Below are 23526 nucleotides of genomic sequence, written 5' to 3' on the forward strand. Positions count from 1 at the left end.
TCATCTGGCGTTTCTTTTTATCCGAAATTGCTTCGTGTATAATGGTGGTTTATATCGATTGTTTTCTGATCTCCCAAACAACGGACTTCTCGCAATGCTTTTCAGATATCAGTCATTTTAAAAAGACATGAGACTATCTCATGTTTTCAACAACAGACAACAAAGGTAGTCTCAAAACAAAAATCGCAGGCTTTTAAGGAAGCCTGAATGATTTTCTTTCTGTGTGTTGTTTTGTTCGATGTGAAGGTAACAATTACCGAATTATTTGGTTCAAAACATCGTCCAAAAGGGAGCATGGAAACCTTTTTGGGGGATTTGGATAATTCGGTAATTGGTTTTTCTGAACACTATCGACCTTAAAAAATGCAGCCAGTCACATAAAAGCAGGAAGTTCTGACCAAATACCAGCTTTTTTTTTAATTCGAAAACATATAAATAGCTTCAGTTATTAATATGCATAATAAGTATTTGAATAACTATATACCCTCGGTCAAATTAAAAAAATAATTATGAAAAATTTGCCAAAAACATATAATGATTATGCATGTTTTTGGTCAAAACTTTCAGTTTATCGTAGGCTTTCATTAATCGGACAAACTTTTGATTCCGAAAGTACCCGATTAGCGTAAGACTACTATATACTACTAACTGTATAGCATTACAACACAGAGAAAAAAAATTAATTCATGTACATTAGACTGAGTCGATTTTGGGTCATTTTTGAATTTCTCAAACCCTGGAGTCTAAAAAACTTTGTTTTGGTTCAAAACTTGTTTATTGTTTTTTTGCAGATTTTTTAAGTAAAGTTTACATGAGTAAATTACAAGTTGTACCTATATGTACCTGACAAAATTAAATATTTTGTACTAAAAAATCAACATCATTTTTGTATCTTCTGTGGAACCAAGCCTGTTAATGTTTTTTGTGCCAATTTATAAAATCTTAGGAAATTTTTCGCTGAACATCTTTGTCGAAGACCTTTACTTCGTATCTTATAAGACAAACAAGTTATTAGCCGTTTGACAGGGGTATCTCTTATGGCTTTGAAAAACAATAAATGCAATAGACATCACTACTTGTGTCTCGCGCAGTATTGCATGAAAAGTATAGTCATGCAATAGTGCAATACCTTCAGGCAACCAGCAGTGATTTCAATTGAACTTATTGTTTTTGAATGCTAAAATAACCATTAGCATGATGTTAATGTTGATTTTTCAATACAAAATACTGCCAGCGGCTTCGGCGTAGTGGTTAGAGTTCAAGTCATCTACGCCAAAGTTCATGAGATCGAATCTCGGTCATGGCATACATAGTACACTTTCTGTTGTCTGGTGGTTTTAGCATTTGTGAGATGCTAGCCATCATTACTTCGAAAGATGTGCGCTTAGAAAGAGACGAACCAGCCCAAGGCTGAAAGTCTCTATAATAAGAAAAAAAAAAATACAAAATATTGAATTTTTCCATACAAACCTAAAAGTTAAAATTTACTCATGAAAACGTTACTTAAAAATTCTTCAAAAAACTATGGATGCGTTTTGAAACAAAACGAAGCTTATTAGATCCCAGCGTTTGAGAAATTCATTTTAATAACAATGTGCTACTTTCGCTGCAGCAAACAATTCGAAAAACTTTATTGAACATTCTGTATATAAGCGCCTCCTGCACATAATGTTCTTTTCATTTTAACAATTTTCTTTTAACCTGATACGATTAGCTACGATGGACATGTTCGAAATATACCATTTCCTAAAAGCTGTTGATCTTTGTCTATAATTCTTTTTATTTTCATATTTCCCTATCTATCTTCTTTCTTCTCCCAAAAGTGAACTAGATATAAGCACACAATTGTAATCGAGCAAAAAGAGTTTGGCTCCTTGAAGCCTAAAGGTATAAGCCGTTTCAAATAAAGAACTTACAAAAAAAATCTGATACGAACAAGTTTGTAAAATTTTAATAATCAATACCCTCGATACGCCTCTATTAAAGTTTTTAGTACAAACTCAATAGCACGCAGCCAAAATGGGGGGCATCGGAATTTCGCCTCCCCAGAGCGAGGCGAATTATCGACGGGACGCAGGGAGCGAACGAAAAAAAAACGAACAAACTAAAAAGTTGTCAAGTTGTCAATTTTCAGCTCTTCATCCATCGTCAGCGCCGCGATTTTGTTCCGCGAGTGATTTTCCACGCAAAAAAAATCACACGTTGTTGATTAAACCCTCGGTGAATCAGTGATTTCTGCACCCGTAAAGGTCGTCCGTCGAAAGACTCATTCCAGCGAAGGAAGTGAATATAGGCGCAAGAAATCAGAGTCGGGATTTTTTCTCCTATCGGGCGAACCAAGAAGGCGTTTCGTTTTGGCCAAAGCAAGTGTCTCGATTGTGTGGGAAGAAGAAAACAACGGGGAATAGGAAGGAAGTTTCTGGTGGACAGGTTCTGGGCATTGGATAAAATTGGACGGAAATCGAATTTGTTTTATATAAATCATTCCACATTCGACGTGGGAAGGACACGAATTTTTGCCGTGAAGCTCCAACAGCGTGATAGATAATCAAGAAGGTATGTGCTACAAAATCATCTATGTTGATAACAATATGTTGCAAGTAATTCTCTTTTTAATTTTTTTTTACAATTATTAACTAAATAAAAATGCTTTTTTGTGCTTCTTGTTAGGGTCTTGTGTTAATGTAGGTGTTGGTTTTTTTTTAATTTAATTTCCCTTAAACTTGAATTTTTAACTAGCGATTTGTGTTATTAATTTAGGCTGCGTTCTGTATGTCCTGTTGTATCATAATATACAGCAGTAACTCACTAACTGGACAACGTGATATAAAAAATTTTATATCAATATTTTGCTGGTTTTTGTCCCGGTGGTTTTCCAGAAATTACTGGAAACCACCAGCAAAATCAATTACTGGAAAACCAGTGATCTGAAAATCTCGCGTGAGCTTCCATTACGTCTCATGAAACATCTTAGGAATTCACAGAAAACTGCTGTAAAAGTTATATAAAAACAACTTTAAAATTTGTATTTCACATATAGAATATGTTGTTCAGGCTACAAATATTCTAAATGGAACCAAGTTGTGACTAGTTTTTGTTGTAAGTTTTTGTATTTTTTCGTAATAAAACTGTTTGTTTACATTCTGTTTCATACGACGCTATGAAAGCTTATGCGAGAAATATGCTTTTCTGGAAATCTGTAAATGTTCGGTTAAAATTAAAGGGTGTTTTTCTGCCGTTATCACTCAATTTTTTAAATTAACAACTTTTAAATGTTATTATTGAATTTTATGAAGGATATTAATCACCGTAATTTATATTTGTTACTTTAATTTGTCGGACTTAGCATTGAAAAGTTATGTCCTTTTTAGTAGCGACATCTAACGATTATGAAAATTTTTATTGATGGATAGAAGGTTAAATGAAATGAAAGATGGTTAAGATGAGCGGGTAGAATTTATTTCGAAGTATTATCATCACATATCAAATTTTTGTTCCTCACGGGCCAACTACTATGAAGTGATAGATACAGATAGAGTTGCATTTACCACGACACGACACATTAGTAGGCCAAGCTTGGTTCGCCTCACAAGATGTAAATTTGCAATGCTAACGAAAAAAGAGATGATATGTGATCGCTCAGATAAGCTCCCTTCAACTCAGAAACGCATCTATCGATGTATAATCTCCTCAGTTTGTTACATCCGGGGTTTGGATGCGAAACAGTACGGTCGATAGTCTGATAGTGACCTACCATTGATCCTGTGATGTCGTATTTTTTATTTCTTTTTTCTGGCCAAAGTTATTTAATTTTATGAAGTATTAGTCACCGTGATTTATGTTTGTTACTTTAATTTATCGGCCTGTTTCGCATAAACTCCGGATGTAAGAAACGCGCCGATAACAAACTGGATAGCTGGATGTTTCCAACAATTTTTTGATGAGTTAAAGATTTTTGGAAAAATTAATAAAAATTATTTATACATAGGAAAGATAAGAAATAAGAAAAAAAGGTTACTTTTTACTAATCGTGCATTCATCGATGAAAGTGTGATAATCGTTTTGGAGAGTTGGTGATCGATTATAAAGAAAAGAAAAGTAAGAGAGTTCGAAAACGAAATGCAAAAACGAACAGCGGAATAATCAGTTTAGTAACGAACTTTCACGATGGACGCAGATTGTTCATTCTCGTTAAAAAGTTATGAGAATACGATAAAATCGAGGCAAAACTTTACTGTGTTAACATTGAAATCGCATATACCGGCTAAATTATCGAATGCCAGTCCGCCAACTCTACAAAAATATACATTTTGAACTAGATAAAAATGTGGTTCGATCCATGGGAACTACCAAAAATCTAATTCTGTTACTTTGACTATTTTTAGAACAATCATTAGTCGAACCATTATTAAGTCTGTTCAATGAATAAGTCCAGTCAAAACGGGTCGAAACAAGTAGAAATGGATTGACAGTTTATCACCTGTCTCTTTCCAATTGACTTCGACCGATTTCTACCAGGTCGAAACGAATCCTGGGGGGAAATTCTTTTTCCTTGACTTGACTAGTAGCCACCACAATCCGCGTCTTGGTGATGGCTCCGATGTACGAAAATCATTTTTTTTCCCGCAGAATAAGAGCCAATAAGTGAATAAAATGTGCATTTCTTGATTTTCTCGAACAAAAAGAGTTTCTTTTTTATAAGATTAAATAGGATTCGATGTTCCGAAATATCGAACGCGTTTTTCTTGTTTCGAACAGACTGTGTTGACAGCAGGGTGGTAACAAAAGAGATGCACTGGCTTTGATAGCAATATATTTGTTGTGATGATAAAGATATTTTGATGCTTCAAATCTATGATACAAAATTGCGCGTTAGTCAACATTATGTTTAAAATAAAGTTTGGTTATGTTACTCACAAATCAGTGACCCTATACGCACCAACTCTTCCCTGACTGACAACTGATTCTAATCAGCTTTAAAAAGAATTCCCTGTAAACAAGTTCTTGATTATAACCAAATCGTTCTGAGCAAATCTATAAATTTTACCGTAATATTAGTTCTGCGATCTGATCGACAGAAATCGGCGATCTATCACTAGCGTCTACAACTTTTCCTGCAAATACAAAATAGTTCAACAAATGCACTGATGGCAAACTCTAACTAGACCTACAAGTGCATAGATCCCGCGCACAACCAACAAAATCTAATTCAGGAATTAAAATCGGATTTACAAACAAATTTGTAACACTTAAACTTCAAGCCGTCTGTACTTTTAAACTCGACGCGAAAGATGGCCACGATGGTGAAAATTTTTCTCGTGCGGACCTTTTTGGCGGCAACGATGACGTTTAGTTTTCGCTCTTATTTCTCAGCGACTTTTGAACAACCGCGAACTGGTACGGTGGCCAGTTTTCCAACAGACTGCTAGTTATGAAATGTTACGCGGGACATATGTAAGTCCCTCGATTTGCCAGACTAGGTTATATCGGTTATATCGTACTCTGAAGTATCACGTTATAAGTGAGTCTGAGTTTAAGAAATTAAACTTAAAAGACATACTATTATTCCTTATACCCAATGTGGAAAAGAGCTTTAATGCAACAAATCACTAAGTGGATAGGTTTTATGCCACCTTCATTGCATTTATTCATTCCTTTTTCTGGATTCTCTGTTAAATGATGAAATCTCTGTAAGTTGGAGTTCGATTATAATTTTTGTTTCTTATAAGGGAACACTCATCGGCCAATATATCGGGCAAAGGTTCAAGTCAGTGAAGCCATACTACTACTTAAATCAGTACGCAGCCACTGGATTGGATTTGTTTTCTTTTGGTACACCCCTGCAAAGCCAAATGTCAGCCGTGCATGATTTTGAGAGTGTTCGCCGCTTTTTTTAGTACAATGATTCGCAGGAGGACGTGGCAGCAGCGAGAGGCGTCCAGAGCGAGACGGAAAACCACACCTTAAAGCCGGTTCGAGTGCCGTTAGCGCAAGGGAGACGGAAAATGCGGGCGAAAAAATTTGACTGCCGCTGATACGATCTGCTGTGCTGTGCTGTGATGGTGGTGCTGTGCTAGTCTGCTCGGGTCTGCTCTAGTGGGGAAAAAAGGCTGAGAAGAAAAATTCGCCGCCATCTTGACGTGTGTGTAAAAGTTTGTCGTTCCTTCGGTTTCGGTAGTTCCCGTGCTGTTTGTCCTGTGGCCCAGAGTGTGCCCGGATCTAGAGTAGGTTCCTGTGGTGTGTTCGTTTCGGTCGGAACCGTGTGAACGTCGTAGTTGATACGTTTTCGGTGTCATTCTGTTGTGGCGTTCGTTGGCAAACCCGGCCGGAACTTTCACCTATCTTTTTTGCTCGGTCTCGTCAGCTCGTGACTTGGAAGAATCGTCGAAGAAAAAACCCCATCGGAAGAGGCGGTGTCCCTGTGTGTAGGGGTGCAAGATACGGAACGGTTCTTTGTCGGATAGGGTGAATGAATTTCAATCTTTTGTCCATCAGAAGTCGGAAAATTCCTTTTCTCCGGAGGAAAAAGAAAAGCTGTGTAAGTGTCAGTCTCCTATATAATTATTTGCCTCTTTTACCCTGATTGAGCAAGTGAAAAACAATCCAGTGCGATAGAATATGCTAGGGATTTTTAAACTGTGTCCCAGTATTCGCAGACATCTGGAACAATTGTCGGAACAATATGGATAAAAACAACCAGCTTGTGGAACATCAATAGTCTCTCGTATGGAATACCCACATTAGGCAGAGTCAGAGAATTTGTGGGGCAAACCGGGGAAACTCTGCTGCTGATTCATGCCTTCGCCCAGTAAACCGCAGCAGTTCAAGAGACTTCCCAACAGCCACACGTCGTATTACAACACACAGAAAGATCGAAGGGAATGGATGGCTCAAATACTGCTGCTGGTGGAAGAAGAAAAAGAAGCAAACGGTCACAGCAGTTGGGTGTGAGAGGGTGGTGGCACGGCAAGTGCGCCTCGTCATCGTTGCTGATGTTACTAGCTTGCTTGCTTTTCCACACACCGAAAAGCAGAAGAGAAAAAAAACGCTGTGTCTGGACAAGTGTTGCCAGTTGTCAGTTCTCCGCCCTCCTGCCTGCACAACGTCATTCGGACACGTCGATACACCAAGAAACTTCCAAAGAAAGTGCCGTACGTGAAATTTGGATCAACATTGACCAATTCATGGTCTACCTAAAAAATGGACTTTTCCATTTGAATCAGTTCTCGCGTTTCAAGTCCCACAACAAGTTCTTTATTAGATTAAATTCGGTTGGCTTAGTCTGCAAATTATGGCAGGTACCTTGATGATACTAAAAAGTTGCTTGCAGGAATTCAGTTCATATAAGAACAACATCAATTGACAAACTGATCTCATTGCAAATACATAACAATATTTCAATCGAGAGTTAATGCATTGCTTAACGCTGAAATGATTGTAATTGTGATTTTTATTTGGGGGAACCTTCAAGTTACAAAACAAAATGATTAATTTCGGTTTCGCCAGATAGGTACATCCCAAAACAATCGGCTTTGAAGTTGATAAGCGCAGATTGGAGCACTATTTATACGTGCCTTTGAATAAGTTAGTCCAGATGTTTTCGGCGGACTAAGCAGATCACAGTGCTGTTCGAAACAATGGCAGCACCAAATAAGATTAGATAAGTATTAACTTAAATGCATACCTATCGCTTCTCGGCCTAAAGGCTAAGATCAAAGTTTAGTTAAATGCATACTTACTTTCAAAGTGGGTTGAGTTTTAGAGCGGCATTTGTTTAATTACAGATGAGTACATATATGATTACGCCTTTTTGAAAACTGTGCACTTGAAAATTTGATTTGTAAATTTTGAACGGCGCAATAGATGGCTCTGTTTTAAGCCAATTTCAGCGTATTTTTTGAATATCACGATTTAAAATTTTATACACTTTTTGAAGATTTTTGTTCGAGCTTGAACGTCTGTTCTCCTTTGAATCACTCCAAGAGGCTATCTTTTCCCGAAGCATTCATGCTTTGAGTGGGAATTCATTCCAATTTGTTAATTCTCTTGGGAAGTTTTTCATCCCAGTTTGGTTTCAAGTAAGAAAGTACCTTATTCTCAATAGAGAACAGAACGAATAACGAATACATTCCAAACCTCGAACCATTATTGGTGTACGGGCCACGGGAAGACGATAATCGATTATACACCTCGTTTGTGCTTCAATCAATCACGTCAACACAAACGCATGTTATAAACCTTATTAAGCTATCGGTGATGTAAGTGAAATCCCGTTTCACTTGATAAAAAGATCGTAGGGGAGATGAGGGCATAACGAGCACCCGAGGCATAATGAGAACTACGCTTTTCTACGAAAGTGCGTATTTTCTTAAATAAATTTTCATGAGGATTTGTTTCGTACTTCCTATAGTATTAATTTTTCACAAAAAAAGGAATCTCCTTATCATCTTTACAGAGATATTTAAAAAAAACTAGCTTGGTTCTCAAGTTACGAAAATATTATAATTTTTGAGCACCACGAAATAAGCTCTTATGATCTTAAAATAACCTTGATCTATAATGTGCGCACTGCAACATGATGTACACATTGTTTCTCAATTTTCACCATCATAAAATTTTTGATTTTTCACATTTATCAATTTTAAAACACGTTTTTACTTAAATTTGTTGACTAGGGGCATATAGAGCACCATATTATCGAGGCATAATGAGCATTTTCTGCCGTAGAATCTAGCAGCGAATTAAAATTGATTTATAGCGCCACACCTTGACTAGTTTTCATTCGAAGATTTAGCCTATTGGTAAGGTGTCGGAGAGGTAATCAAAAGACTAGAGTTAGATTTCTGTTCGAGGTGATTTTTTTCCATTCACAATTCATGATCGATTTTTTTATTGTTACATTATACGGCTGGTAGCATCATCCTCCGAACAAAGCACTTAATGTATGAGCGTGCGTGAATTGTTTGTATTCTACAAACAGACCTAGATTATTTTGTTATTGCTTTGTTTGATTTGTACGACTCACCTGACTTCATCGAATTGAATTCACTGCTAGATTCCCCGGCAAAAACGCATATCTTGCTCCGATTAATGGTGCTCATACTGCCTCAGGGGGGGGTTCTCATTATGCCTCCACAGTGGCTGGTTTTCAGCTTTTGGCAAAATTTTTTAAAATGCATTTTTTAACGTTTTTATCTTGTTTTTCACGTTTCAGCCCATTAGGGAATAGGCTTTTCAAGTGTCTGAACACGAAACAATAATGTAACCTCCATATTATAGCTATTTTCTGTGGTTAAATAACCGTTTTCCTTAAGGTGGTCATTATGCCCCCATCTCCCCTACTAAGCCTAGGATGTTCTAAAGATTTTAAACAGGAAAATTTCTTTTTTGTATGTTGGTGTAAACATTTAAGTTTTTTTAATTCGTCCTTTGCTATTTTTTTTTCGTTATGGCCTAACAGGTATTATAGAGTAGAATCCTCTGGCCAACAACATAAAACGAAGAAGAAGAAGAAGTGATAACAGAGTCCAACCAAACCTGCATGTCCATGTATTGTGGTCCTCTATACGTTTATAAAAACAGGGGTAGAAACACTTCCCGGCAATGCTATACAAACCGTATGGAGCACATCTCTCAAATTTCCCCTCAGATTTCCCCTTTTTTGACAGATTTAAGCTTTTTTCTTCAGATTTGAGCTTTCATCTCCTATGCTCTCAAGGCAAAAAAAGCTTAAATCTGAGGAAAAAAAGCTTAAAAACGAGATTCACGAGCACATATTTAAAAGATGTTGGTCACACGATACATAGACAAATCGTGTAACGTTGCAGGGATCTGGGTAGAAATGAATGCAATACACTTATCCCTTTCAACCTGTGTGATAAGATAGTATAAAATAATTTTGAGGAAATTAACATGAATCATCTATTGATATGACGGTGTTTCGTTGAAGCTATTTTTCTGAGTAACCTTGATTGTATCTCAGGTTCAGAGATTGACAATTTAATTCTTACCGAGATTTAAAGGAAAAAAAATCGGTATGAAAGGGCATTTCAATGGTGATTTTTCTTCAAAATTGTCTGTTAAGTGATTGAAGAAGTTTTGAGTGTGTCATGACACCCCCAAGACCATTGCTAAACCCTAAATCTGAACTAAGTATAATAAGACGGATTTTAAGACTGTTCCAGAAATTATAAGCGCATCTAATGTTGACGGTCATTTTCTTCTTCTTCTTCTTCTTGTTCTGTTGTTGATTGTAGTTTTCAATCAACGGTGGGATGGGACCGGTGTCGATGACCATATGCCCAGCATGACGTAATACCAGCTTATCGCCTCGCAGTCGGGCGAAATCATCTGGTTTATAGCGTTTATAATTCTGACTTAATCTCTTTTAGGAAATTTGTCACCTCTTTGTAGATTGAGAGATCTTGTGTTTTGAATAGGTCGATCAGTGTTGGGAATTTGGAGTTGAACGTATATTTTGCTCTTGCTGTGTTGAACTTGTTGCAGGACATAATCGTATGTTCTGCGGTTTCAGGAGTCTTGCACAAGTCGCAGTCTGCATCATCAGCAATTTTCCATTTTGCCAGCCAGTATTTAGAATAGCTGTGTCCTGACATTATACGGTTTAGAGTGCGTATCTCCCAGTTGGTAAGTTGTTTATTTTTGTGCCATGGAAGCTCCTCGAAACTGTTTTGGATCGCTTGAAAATACTTTCCAGGTTCTCCTTCTTTCTTTGCATAGTCAACGTACCATATCTTGGTAGAATTAAGCTTTCGTCTACTAAACAGATTCATGGCATCCTTCATAAAGACACCGACGGTCATTTTCAATCGTATATTTTCTTTTCGAATTCTACTGGCTGCGTCCTTTTGTTTACACATTTCTGTACGTGATAACATAAAAAAAACATTCAATTTTTGATTATACATTTCAAAATGCGTGGTCTTACTCCGGAGAAGAGAAAAAGTATCGTGCACAAGTGGTGTACTGTGAGTGGAATCTCATTGAGAAAATTGGCCATAGAAGAGGATGTGAGCGTCGGAGCAGTACGGACAGCTATTAAAAATATGGTGAACATTGTACATTTGAAGATGAACCGAGGAGTGCTCGAAAATCTGCTCCTGTAAGTCCTGCTATCGACAAAAAGGTCAGGGATGCCTACAAACAGAAGCCATCGGATTCCGTTCGGGATGTGGCGAGAAAAGTCGGGATCTCGACGTCTAACGTGATGCGTGCTAAAGAGCGACTTGGGCTCAAGACGTACCGGAAGCAGAAAAAATCTAAAAGAAACCCAAATCAAGCCGCTTATGTCAAACCAAGAGCCCGGAAACTGTATGATTCGATATTTTACAAAAGATCTGGGTGCATTATCATGGAAGATGAAACGTATGTGAAATTGGACTATAAAACCCTTCCTGGGCCACAATACTTCATTGTACGCAAGGACAAGGGTATGCCCGAAACGGAGAAGGCATTTTTCACCGAAAAATTTGGCAAGAAGGGATGGTGTAGCAGGCTATTTGCGAGTGCGGTAAAATATCTAGGCTGTACGTAACATCGTAAACAATGAACACCCAGAACTATATCAAGGAATGCTTCCAGAAGCGTTTATTGCCGATGATCAAGCAGCATGATGGACTCGTCATATTTTGGCCCGATTTGGCGTCATATCATTACGCCAAAGACACACTAGGGTGGTGCAAAATTCAAAACGTCTGTTTTATTCAAAAAACCATGAATCTGCCAGACTGTCTCGAGGCACGGCCAATCAAGACTTTTTGGGCTTTGACCAAAGCAAAGCTACGAAAATACATAAAACCAGCTGATGACATCGAAAAAATTTAAAAAGGATTGGCCAAAAGTGGTGAAAATGGTGGGTAATGCACCTGTGCAGAACATTATGAGTCATGTTCGATGAAAAGTGCGAAGTCTGGCTTATGATTGAAGATTTTCATGAAGAGCACAGTGTTGGTAGGAACATAAATCTCGCGTGAGCTTTCATTACGTCGAATGAAACAAAATTTGAAAAACTGAGATATTCACTAAAAAAGCTTCATTATAACATTATCTACCTATATGATTGATAAAACAATCAATTTAAACCCTTTTAATGTATAAAATTAAAGACTTTCAAAATGACGAATGAAACAAAACCTTGCTTGCCCATTTCAATGTTGCTTACGTCCCTTCTTCCAAACGGCGAATGTGCAGAGGAAGAAAAACCTAGCACATTCGCTATGGATTCCATGAGCAAACAGTGTATACAGGTAGAGGTAATCAGAATATCAACCAGGCAATACTATTTCAGATTCTTGTTTTCAGGCGTTCTTAAATCGATACCCAAGGCTTTCGAAAGCTGTATAATAATGCAGCAAGGAAAAGAAACCGAACAGCAGCAGTAGCAGCAAACCAAACAACTAACAGCAGCAGGCTGATCGGCAGCAGCCTGCTGCTGTTAGTCACCCAATCACCCGATTCACACTTTTATTACGCATTCACTAATAAATTTACCGCTACACTCGATAACTCACTAAGTTAACATTCACTATGCCGAAAAAAAATTAAAAATTTACCGGTAATTGCCTCAGAAACATTTGGGCGTAAGTGCAAGTTGAACGAATCAAAGGACGAATGAGACAAATTTCCCCTCCAGCTAATCGGCAACAGAAAGCTGATCAGCAGCAGCGAGTTGGTTTGATCGATGTCGTGCCTGATTCACACATTTCATTATGCTTTTACTCATCAATTTACCGCTACACCACTTATTAAACAGCCACTATGCCGAGAAAATTGAAAATTTTCCATAGTATTTACATCAGAAACATTTGGGCGTATGTGCAAGTTGAACGAATCAAAGGACGAAAGAAAAGAGACGAATGAAACAAATTTCCCCTCCAAACGACGAATGTGTTCAGACGTATGAACGATTTATGTTTGAATATGTCGTATGTTCCTATATGATTGAAAAAAGGCCCTAAAAATTGCAAAAAATTAAATTCATAATGTGGAATATCTGACACAATTAGTTTCCATGAATATTGCGTATTTTTTGAAGGGTTATCGGCGAAGGAATAAAAATAGGATTTGAAAAACACTTTTCAAATTTCAGAAGCGTTTTTCTCGGTTCGGTGTTTCTGTTTCATTCGACGTGATGAAAGCTCACGCGAGAAATAATGATACAGTGTGCCAAATAAAATAAATAAAATTTAATAAAACAATATTATTTTTCATTATTTTGAAAGTGTGCTTATAACTTCTGGAACAGTCTATTGAAGTATGTACATACGAATTTGCTTGAGGTAACTCATACGCGCACTTGACGAAATTCGCCAACCATTCAGTGCCACGATTCGTGATGAGAAGCATTTCGCACGATAGGAAATGGTCGTATGATTCCATCAAGGCCGTTGCACACTCTAAAGAAAGCATCAACAGCATCTCGTCTCGTCGAAACTTAACGAGCACATAGACACGACAAACAGATGAAGCAGCTACGATTTTGACGATTGACCGACCATTGTCCACCCACTCCATCCACTGCGTGGTATGGAAAATAGGACGGGTTGGAAACGTTTTTTTTTTGTTTTCATGTCTACGTCACCTGTCATACCAATAACCATCTTAACCAAAAATTTCGTAGCCTAAATGGACTAACAATGTTGTTTTCCTCTCTTCTTTTGCAGGTTAAATTCCAAACATTTATCTAAAATCAGCAAGACAACGTGATCCTAGTAGAGGAACTTCTCAGTCCACTAGCTCCACCACCTATCTCACCGCATAGTCGCAAAATAAAAACTCACCCAACAACAGCAGCAACGCAGATAAAAGAAAATCGTTCCCTTCTACTTAGGTTAGGATTTTTTAAAAGCAACTGATAAGAGGGCAGATTAGCGCGGGCGCACGTTTAAGAGTCTGAGAGGTGTGTACCGGAGTGTGCGTGCGTGAGTGGGTACATCTGTGCGGAAAAGACGTCACTTCCATAGAGAACAACAAAAAAACATAATCAAGTGCATTGTGCGAATAAAACAGAGAGACAGCCAGCATGGGAAACGTATTCGCAAACCTGTTCAAAGGCCTGTTCGGCAAAAAGGAAATGAGAATTCTGATGGTCGGATTGGACGCCGCCGGTAAAACCACAATCCTGTATAAACTAAAATTAGGAGAAATTGTTACAACGATTCCTACGATTGGTGAGTTACCCTTTGATCCATATGCTTTGAATGAATAGGTTTTCTAATGGTCCCATTTTCCAACTGTGCAGGTTTCAACGTGGAGACTGTAGAATACAAAAACATTAGCTTCACCGTGTGGGACGTCGGCGGTCAGGACAAGATTCGACCACTGTGGAGGCATTACTTCCAGAACACGCAAGTAGGTTCAACTAATAGATAATATCTATCGAGGGCAACACTCTGTAGCAAACGCTTCTCGTCTCTTGTAGGGTCTTATCTTTGTAGTGGACAGTAACGATCGGGAGCGTATTGGTGAAGCCCGCGAAGAACTGATGCGAATGCTGGCAGAAGATGAACTCAGAGATGCCGTTCTACTTATATTCGCCAACAAACAGGTAAGAACAAACAGATTAGGCTTGCGGCTTAATAGCTTCGGCCATAGAAACGCGATCTGAAAACAATTTCAGACCTTTGAATAGAATATTCTGCCGAATCAAAGCAATCGAAAGATTCCACGTAATAAACAAAGATGTTCTTAAAGAACTTCTAACATTACAGGTACATAAGAATATTATACATGCAGAAAAAATCCAAAATATGAGCGCTAGTAATCATAGCAGCTTTGCCTACTAGCGACATGTCGCATCCGTCGCGACGTTGAAAATAACAACGACGCATAGCAAGTTTCCTAGGAGACTTGAAGCATGCGATTGATGGCCTAAGGAAAATGTACAGTAAATAACATAAACAATGTTCGACTACTGCATCGAAATCGCCTACTGGACTGAAAAAAGAAAAACAAACCTACGAATGACAGGAATCTCGCTAGTAAAAGAGCGTCGCTAGTACTTCTGTCGCTATTCGGTTTGGTGCTATACACATAATATCAAATTCACTTGCGAAATAGAAGGAGAAAGGAATTTACCTTTCCTGGATATTTTTGTAAGAAAAGATAAAAGTCTCTTCTAACGAGCCTATAGTAAACAAAGAGACGATGTCACGATTGGAATTTTCAATTTTCTGTCAGTGTCATTTCAATCGAGCAAAACCAAGCAGTCTTAAAGGCAGCCCTACAGCAGAGTTGCTAGTTTATTATTTTGGAAGGGATCAGATTGCGCCTCTTTGTATGGAGTCTCTTTAGTCTCTTCCAATTCAATATTATTACCAACCCATCTAATCACTTGAGGGTCATACCAAATATTTTCAATCATTCATTCCAACATAAGATGGCAGTTTTTCATCACATGTAATACTGTATTTGTTTTCTCCACTCGTGGAGTGTTCCACCGTACCCGAAAAAAACAAACACAAATCGTCGCCAGTGTATTGCTACCTCGCTCACTCACACGCTCTCTCGCAACACTGAAAAAATTTTCGGGGCAACACCGCCCGATGGCAGTGCAACACCAGGTCAAAACCAGTGCAACACCGTCCGAATAAACAAACAGTTTGACAGCACCTAGTGGTGCACCAGTGCAACACTAGTGCGACACTCGGCATAAACAAATACAGTATAAGTTTCGTAGAATGAACTCCATTCCTCCCAACTGAAAAGAGAGAAAAAGAACTTCAACATATTTTCCAAACGGCTACTTAAAATGTATACCAAACCAATTCCATTCAAGGCACCCTAAAGTAAAAAAGAAGGTTGCTTCAACGAAAATCTCACTAATTTAACTTCCATTCAGAAGGAGCTTCAACGTATATCCAAGGAATTCAATGAAGTCAATGCCCTTGGATTTACGATCTAAATTAACGAAATTTGAGAATGAAATAGTGTTTACTAGCTATATCGATCAATTGAAATCCGTCTTAGGACCTTAGGATCCAGTAGATCTTCTCCATATATCTGGTATGTACACAACCAGTTGTTCTGGCTGTGATAAAGATTAGACACACCAGAAGGAAACTAATAGATTCGAGGAGCACTAGGCTATAGCTTGGTCTGATTCGAAGGAGATCAATTTTAAACGTCCAATTTCCTCGATAGTTCGCTATGATAAAATTTCCGCGATGAAAATCGAAGGAATCTAGATTATCTAGATATTAATAGATTCTAGATATTAAAGATTCTTAACACTGAGAACAGACTCTTTCAAATTACATCGTTTAAGTATTCCCCAAGGATTCTTTAATTTTATTCAATTATATCACGTTTTGTAGTTATATTGACGAAATAATATTTAGGTACAATGGATCCAAAAATTTGTGGCAGTGTGCTGGTACATTTAGCTTTTTCAAGGATCTTTTGCTATACGCTTTCATTTTGAACTATTTTTAACCGAATTTCTTGAAATATGTCGATTCTCCAACGACAGAAAGCAAATCACAAAATATCTCGTATTTGGTCTCTAAAAACCGAGTTTTCCACCAATTTATTCTCGAATTTTTATACTTTCTTCCTCTGTTTTATAGGATCTACCAAATGCGATGAACGCCGCTGAAATCACCGACAAGCTGGGCTTGCACTCACTGCGAAACCGCAACTGGTACATTCAGGCCACCTGTGCGACTAGCGGCGACGGTCTGTACGAGGGGCTCGATTGGCTGTCCAACCAGCTGAAGAATGCCAACCGCTAGGATGTTTGTCTAGGTCTAGAAACACTACACACTCTAGGAATGTAATACAAAAACAACAACAACAAAACAGACAGAACATAAGAAAACCGCTGAATTTGGGGGAGTCTAGCCTAACAGCAGCAGCAACATTCAATTTGTTGGGGAAGGACGAGCAAAACATTTGCGAGCGAGCGAGATCGAGATATAAAATTAAAGAAAAAAAAACACTACATATTAAGATTTAAATCGTACATCCGAGCGAGAGCGTGAGATATGAAAATAAAAAAAAAACAGAAAATCTGCAAGTAGCTCCTTCGTTGATGATAACATGGAAAATAGGGCAAACATCCAGCGAATAAAATAGCAAAATGAAAAAAACCCTCTTGATAAAAATATTAAGCAAAAGCCAGTCTGGTGACGTGTGTGTGGATGATTACATTGAAAACTGAACAGAAGAAAATAATACAAATTAATTAATGCTAAACAAAAAATAAAGGAAAAACAGAAAAAACAACCCGATGCTGAAGCGTATTAAATAATTTAGCATGTGAGAATAGAAAGAAAAAAAAATCATAAGCTAAGCTGTGCTGAAATGATAAATGCAAGGAAGTGAACTGGAATAATAATAAAACAAGAGTGGACAAAGTTAAATCCAATAATGGTAACAAATGTGCTTATTATTGAGTGTGCTACCGTGCGTGTATCAAGTGGAAATCGGGAGTGTCACCCTGTTACCAGGTGGTCGTTCCCCCTGCCTGCATAGATCCGTTCCTCTCGTTATCTTTAGACTACTATAGGGTCTTGCTGCTTGGTCTAGGTTTGATTGTGTTCCGTTCACACTCCCCCGTGTTTTAACGAAGACAAACATATTGAAGGATTTCCGCTGCTCTGAGCTTTACCGATTGAAAAGTGAAAAAACAAAATTCGGCAGAACTATCACTGAACATTCAGGTTTAGTGATCGAGAAATCAGTTCGGCCCCCCAATTGATTGTTTAGCAAAAATTTGTTTTCTCTTATTACTACTACTTTAAATCCACACATTGTGCAAGTGATTTGTTTTCGCTTATTTCTGTTCCACCTAATGACGGAGCTTAAACGTTTTTTCCCGAGGATATATTGAAAAAATAACTAAGTTTTTTTTTATTTATTATGGCTCCCTCTTTTTAGTAACTGTATTCGTGTAATGGCTAGATCACAATTATTAAGTGGTGAAATCAACATTCGCATATGGATAAGGATTATTTAGTTGAAGAATGTGGGATATGAGAGCTTTCAATTTGATTTTATATATTTTGTTCTTGTGCACCATCACTGAAATTTTCGAAGCAGAAATTGAAACATCAAAAACAAGCAAAAACTAACGGACTGGATTGTGTCTGGATGGCTTTGAAGGGGTATAAACTTTTTTCTTTCATTACATAGTAGGTATCAAATAAAACAAAACAAAAATCCATTTATCAAAATCACACACACTCACACAAGTTCACGTTCATTATCAAATGATGCCACACAACCCGGGAAAGATAGATCGGTCATGTTGTGCAGAAAAGGAAAACTTAAAACAGAAGATATCACAACGTTATCCGCGGAAGTGGAACAACATCTGAGCGAACACCAGAAGTTAAACGGAAGGATACGATGTTTACTTAAAAACAGCAAAACCGCATGAAACTCTGCTGCGAGGAATTCTGACTGTTGCAATACCAAACTCATAAAATGAAGATAACATTAATCATTGACAGAAACAAAGGGCAGTTAAAACAAAGAATACAACAATTTGAACAGACGAAAAACCAATAAAAGACTAGCGCGTTGGAAATAGGAAAGAAAAAAGTAATATGAAATAATATCCAGAAGAGACATCCACAAAAAAGGAAGAAAAAAAAGAACAACATTCATACAGAAAAAATCAGTTTAAGGAAGTAACAGAAAAAACAGCTAAACAAGTGTAACAGTTACGTTTAATTAAGATGAAAATAAAAACACTATATATAGACGAAAAGCTGAACAAAGGTGTTTGTTATTTGAAGGAAATCATTCATCGATGCTAAATCAACATATCAGGTTAGATTCATGATTTTGATGACCAAGGTATGTATGTATGTATGTATGTAGGTAATCCACCATGGGTGCACGGATTCACCGCAGTTTCGCCAACGTATGCGTTTATTTGCATTCTTTAGATAAATTGGTCGGCCTTTCTACAATGCAAACAACCACATACCCGACACCATGGCTTCGTATGAACTGTTATGTAATGAGTGTTACGTGTATATGTATGTGTTATTTGATATACATATACAATCAGTTTCGCAACCGTATAAAATTCATACCATTTCTAGTGTTGTGAATCTTCGACAGGTATTCCGCATACGTGTAGATACCTGCCCAGCTGGCAACTGAGTGTCCGTTCAAAAATAATTTATTTTATAAATGAAATTGTTGAAATCTTACCTCTCCGTGAACTCTTACCTTTTCATACTCAACCTTAAATCTTACCAGTTGTGTTAAAGCTACAGCTCTATTTACCGACTTATAATCCGTTTCAGTTAGGATTCATCAATTCCTACGTTTTCCGTATGCGATCATTGCAATGGGCGACCGTTTTTACATGAAGCAAACAGTTTAATGCGTAAACCAATCCGCATTTCTTCTTCAGCACACGTTCATGTTGCAGCGTGTAAGCGTCTGTTAGGTTTGCGACATCATTTTGTCGCGCAACAAAGCAGCTGAACTGAATTCAAGTCCGTTCATATATAAAAGCAAGCTGAAATAAATTTCATGTCATTCGACCATTCAATCTCGAACCGCCATTGAGATAGGACGCTTTTGAACAAGTGCTAAAGCGGGCCATAGACTACACAAATTGGCCTGTACAAATTCGATGATTTCGCGTCGATTGTTTGATCTATGCTCGCCCACACACTATACAAACATATTTCACGCGAACACAAATGATTGCTGGCGAAAACAGCAACAGCAACAAAAAAAACCATCTCCACCCCGGCTGGGAGAATGTTTTGTACAAAATATTTCGATCCCGACCGATTTTACTCCAACCGTTTGGGCGCTCATTCAAGCAGTGCCATACACTATGCAAATCGTGCTCACAGCGACAAAATTTCATCGAATTTCATCGCATTTGTACAAATGTTGTGTAGTCTGTGGCCCGCTTAAGTTTTCGCTGCTGAAAATTTTCATCGCCGCGTTTTTTCTAACCTTCGCTATCACGGACATCTCATCTTAAGGATTTTACGTAGTGGAAATTAAAAGTGCTCAGTGATCAGTGTTTCGTTGTTATGGGGGAAAATCCCCCTCCATGGGGCCCTGCCCCGCAGCCAAGCAGCTCAAACCGGAGAAGACTACCTGAATGGATGGACCCAAGAGGCGAACACGGAGAAATACAATTCCTCCTGCTGAAACCTTCCTCCACTGCCAAATTGCCCGCCTATCCTTTCATCATTTCCAAGACTGTGGAACTGGCTGTCGGTCAAATCGCTGGTGGCCATCCCTACGACAAAGGACAATCTTACCTGTTAAAAGTAAGATCTCCGAAACAAGTGGAAAAATTACTCACCATAAACGAGCTGATTGATTCCACTCCAGTTACCATCTCTTTGCATCCAACCCTCAACACATGTAAGTGTGTCGTAACATGTAAAGAGGTAGCTGGTGCATCGAACCAACAACTAGCAAGTGATCTAGCCAGTCAAGGGGTCATAAATGTTTACAGGTTTCTTAGAAAAGTGGACGGCAAGGAGGTTCCCACGGACACACTAGTCTTGACAATTCAAGGCACCACAGTCCCAGCTCGCATCCGATTTGGTTTCCTACAAACCCCAACACGCCAATACTACCCTCGCCCCATGATGTGTATGCAGTGTGGTAATTTCGGGCACACGAAAAAGCACTGCAAAAACGATGTGACCTGTCTTATCTGTGGAGAAAACAAATTGCACACGGATTGTCAGCTTCCTCCAAATTGTTTGAACTGCCAAAATCCCCATCCCACCACCAGCCGGGCCTGCCCTGCTTTCAAGGACGAACTTGAAATCATCAAGATCAGAACAGACCGCGGCATCTCTCACAGCGACGCTGTTAAGGAGTACAGAACCCACCAAAATCAGACCAGTTCCATTCAACAACGACTGAATCAGATCCGGATCAACCCCAGCTGCTCCACCGATGACAAAGACCGTGAAATTGCCGAACTACGCAGACAGGTGGCATTCCTCACCGCACAAATAGCTACCTTTTCTCAGCTGGTGAAGAATAAAGAGCAAATCAACGAATCTCAGGACAACTCCGAAAGTGACACCAGTATGGAAAGCAACAACTCTGCCATCAGCAAGGCTTCCAACACCAAGCGTTTCTGGAGGACTTCATCGGACGATTCCCCTACCGGAACAGAAAATAAACAACTGGATGACAACAAAATGCCGAACCGTCCCAAAAAGAAATGTCAACGCAGACCAGACCATACTACACGTCCAACTAAAAACTTGACTGCGAACACCAACCAACAAAAATCCCATCCAACCCCACCGGTAAACCCATCTTATTTTCTGAAGACTGGTAAGTCAAACCAACCATAGATTCCATATTTAAAAATCTTTCCAATTATTTCCACTCTCTGAACACTTCTATCTACCACTTTTCCTTCTATAATCATGGCCCAAAACAGTCGCAATAGCCCCACCCGAAAAACCATAACCAACTTTGCATTACAGTGGAATATATTTGGTCTCAGAACCCGGCTACCCGAACTACAACTCCTTGTCTCAAAATTCTCCCCTATAATTCTCGCCCTTCAAGAAACCCTCTCCCCACATTCAACAACTAAGACAAATATAATAAACGGATATCACTTTTTGGCACATAAAAATCCCTCGAACCCCTACAGCCGAGGCGTAGGCATTGGAATAAAAAACGGAACCCCATACTCCTCAGTAAACATTAACTCCCTACTCAACGTCATCTGTATACGGCTTGATGCCCCCATCAAAATCTCCGTAGTATCTCTTTATGCATCGCCATCACTGTCTTATGAAGACTACACTAAAAACTTTGAAGACCTTATTCCCCAAATACCGCCCCCTTTTATCCTACTCGGTGATTTCAACGCCCACTCTACGGAATGGGGTAGTAAAACCGTTGACCGAAAGGGTGAGTTTATTGAGGACTTAGCCCAAACACAATGTCTTACCATTTTGAATGATGGCTCCCCTACACGCTTATGCCCTCGCACGGGCAACACATCAGCCATTGACCTAAGCATGGTCTCATGGACTCTTGGTCCTAAATTCGGTTGGAAAGCCCTAGAAGACAATGGTGGAAGCGATCACTTTCCCCTCCTAATCAACCTACACAGTAAATGAAAATTACCGAGTTCGGTAATTTAGTTTACAGAAACTGTTCTGTAATTCGAAAATTTTCGGTAATTGATCAATCTGACGTCTAGTTTTTACCGAGTTCGGTAAACAGGTTCTTGATTTACCGATGTTCGTTAATTTTTATGTAAACAAATAACTTTGCCGTAAATTTTCGGTAAAAAAACACCGAAAACTGTAAACCAGTGTCGATGTCATCGCAAACGTCAAATTTCGAGCGTCCTTTTCAGGAAGCTTAAGTGAAACTGTCTCTCTCTGACAACCGCGATGTATTATCGTGTGCTAGAGCGGGAAGCTAAAATTAGAATTCGTCGTTTTTTAAATTTTCTGTTCCGGTTTGGGTTTTGGATTGTGCTGATAATAAAATTGCTGGTAAGTTTAATTGGTCGTCGCATAATATAAAAAGAGAGGACGGTTTGATTAAAATAAATAGTTTCGCTGCATTTGAGTACCGCAGCGAAAAAACGAACCGCGGTCGTTCTGGCAGATTGATAAATAAAAAGACCCGCATAATCAAATACTGAATACAAATACTTAATCAAAACATATTATATGTTTTAGGAGGCGACGGGAAAAGTTTCAGGTACCAGTTCCAGGTAGTTCCGACAGCTCAAGCAGCAAAAAAATGGCGTATGTTCAAGTATTTTAATAATAAATGGCATTTATGTTTGAATAAATTGTAAATTATAACTAGCTTTGATTTATGAATTCGATTGGTCGTCGTTAATAAACGTAAGTGTTTATTCATAATCATTACCATAATTTAGTTGACTCCTTCTTTTTTTAGGCCAGTATTTTAAAAACTTGGTGGCAAAAGCTAATTTTATTAAATATTTACAGAAAACTGAAAATTTTAGGTAATTATAAAGGAAAACAGTAAAAAGTTTGATAATTTCAGCTTATGATGCACAGCTCATAACGCGAGATGATCGGAGTCTACAGGCGACACTTGAAGTGAATTTTTTTTACTCTGATGAGCCCAGATTAGTAATAATATTTTTTTTCAAAGTTTTTTAAAACTATTTTAATTATAAAGTCCATCTGTGCTCATCAGAATTGGAATTTTTCGCTTAAACTGTTTTCGGGAGACTCCAATCATCTCGCGAAATGCGCTGTGCATCATATATAAGCTGAAATTACTGAACGTTTTAACGGTTTTCAATAATAACCGAAAGTTTTACAGTTTTCGGTAAAAATAGTCGACATTCCGGTAAAAATTACCGGTTTTCGGTAGAATTTGCCGATTGTTTCACATTTCAATTACCGGTTCTCGGTAATTATTACAAGTATTTCGGTAAAATTTACCAATTATTCGGTAAATATTACCGAAAATACTCACTTTGTTCGGTAAAACTAAGGGTTATTTCAGTATAAATTACAGATAATTCGGTAAAATGTACCGGTT

General features: G+C 38.2%; 1 protein-coding gene and 1 long non-coding RNA gene across 3 annotated transcripts; one reads left to right on the forward strand and one right to left on the reverse strand.

Annotated features, from left to right (window-relative positions):
- Nucleotides 1–2118: 2118 nt before the first annotated feature.
- On the forward strand, nt 2119–18371 carry LOC129744386 (ADP-ribosylation factor 1). Of its 2 annotated transcripts, none has more exons than XM_055736893.1 (5): nt 2119–2556; nt 13683–14189; nt 14261–14370; nt 14441–14566; nt 16587–18371. In XM_055736893.1, exons 2-5 carry the CDS (start codon nt 14042–14044, stop codon nt 16749–16751), a joined length of 549 nt encoding a protein of 182 aa, XP_055592868.1. In that variant the 5' UTR covers nt 2119–2556; nt 13683–14041; the 3' UTR covers nt 16752–18371. The 2 variants fall into 2 exon arrangements, with proteins under 2 accessions (XP_055592868.1, XP_055592867.1); XM_055736892.1 differs by lacking the exon at nt 2119–2556 and adding an exon at nt 6053–6538.
- LOC129744388 (uncharacterized) lies at nt 4918–5377 on the reverse strand. Its single transcript, XR_008736902.1, has 3 exons — nt 5172–5377; nt 5048–5114; nt 4918–4990 (listed from the first exon to the last, which is right to left on the reverse strand). It is a non-coding gene; the product is annotated as an uncharacterized LOC129744388 (long non-coding RNA).
- Nucleotides 18372–23526: the final 5155 nt, after the last annotated feature.

The sequence above is a fragment of the Uranotaenia lowii genome, chromosome 2 (assembly GCF_029784155.1).
Source record: "Uranotaenia lowii strain MFRU-FL chromosome 2, ASM2978415v1, whole genome shotgun sequence".
Taxonomy (NCBI): Eukaryota; Metazoa; Arthropoda; class Insecta; order Diptera; family Culicidae; genus Uranotaenia; species Uranotaenia lowii.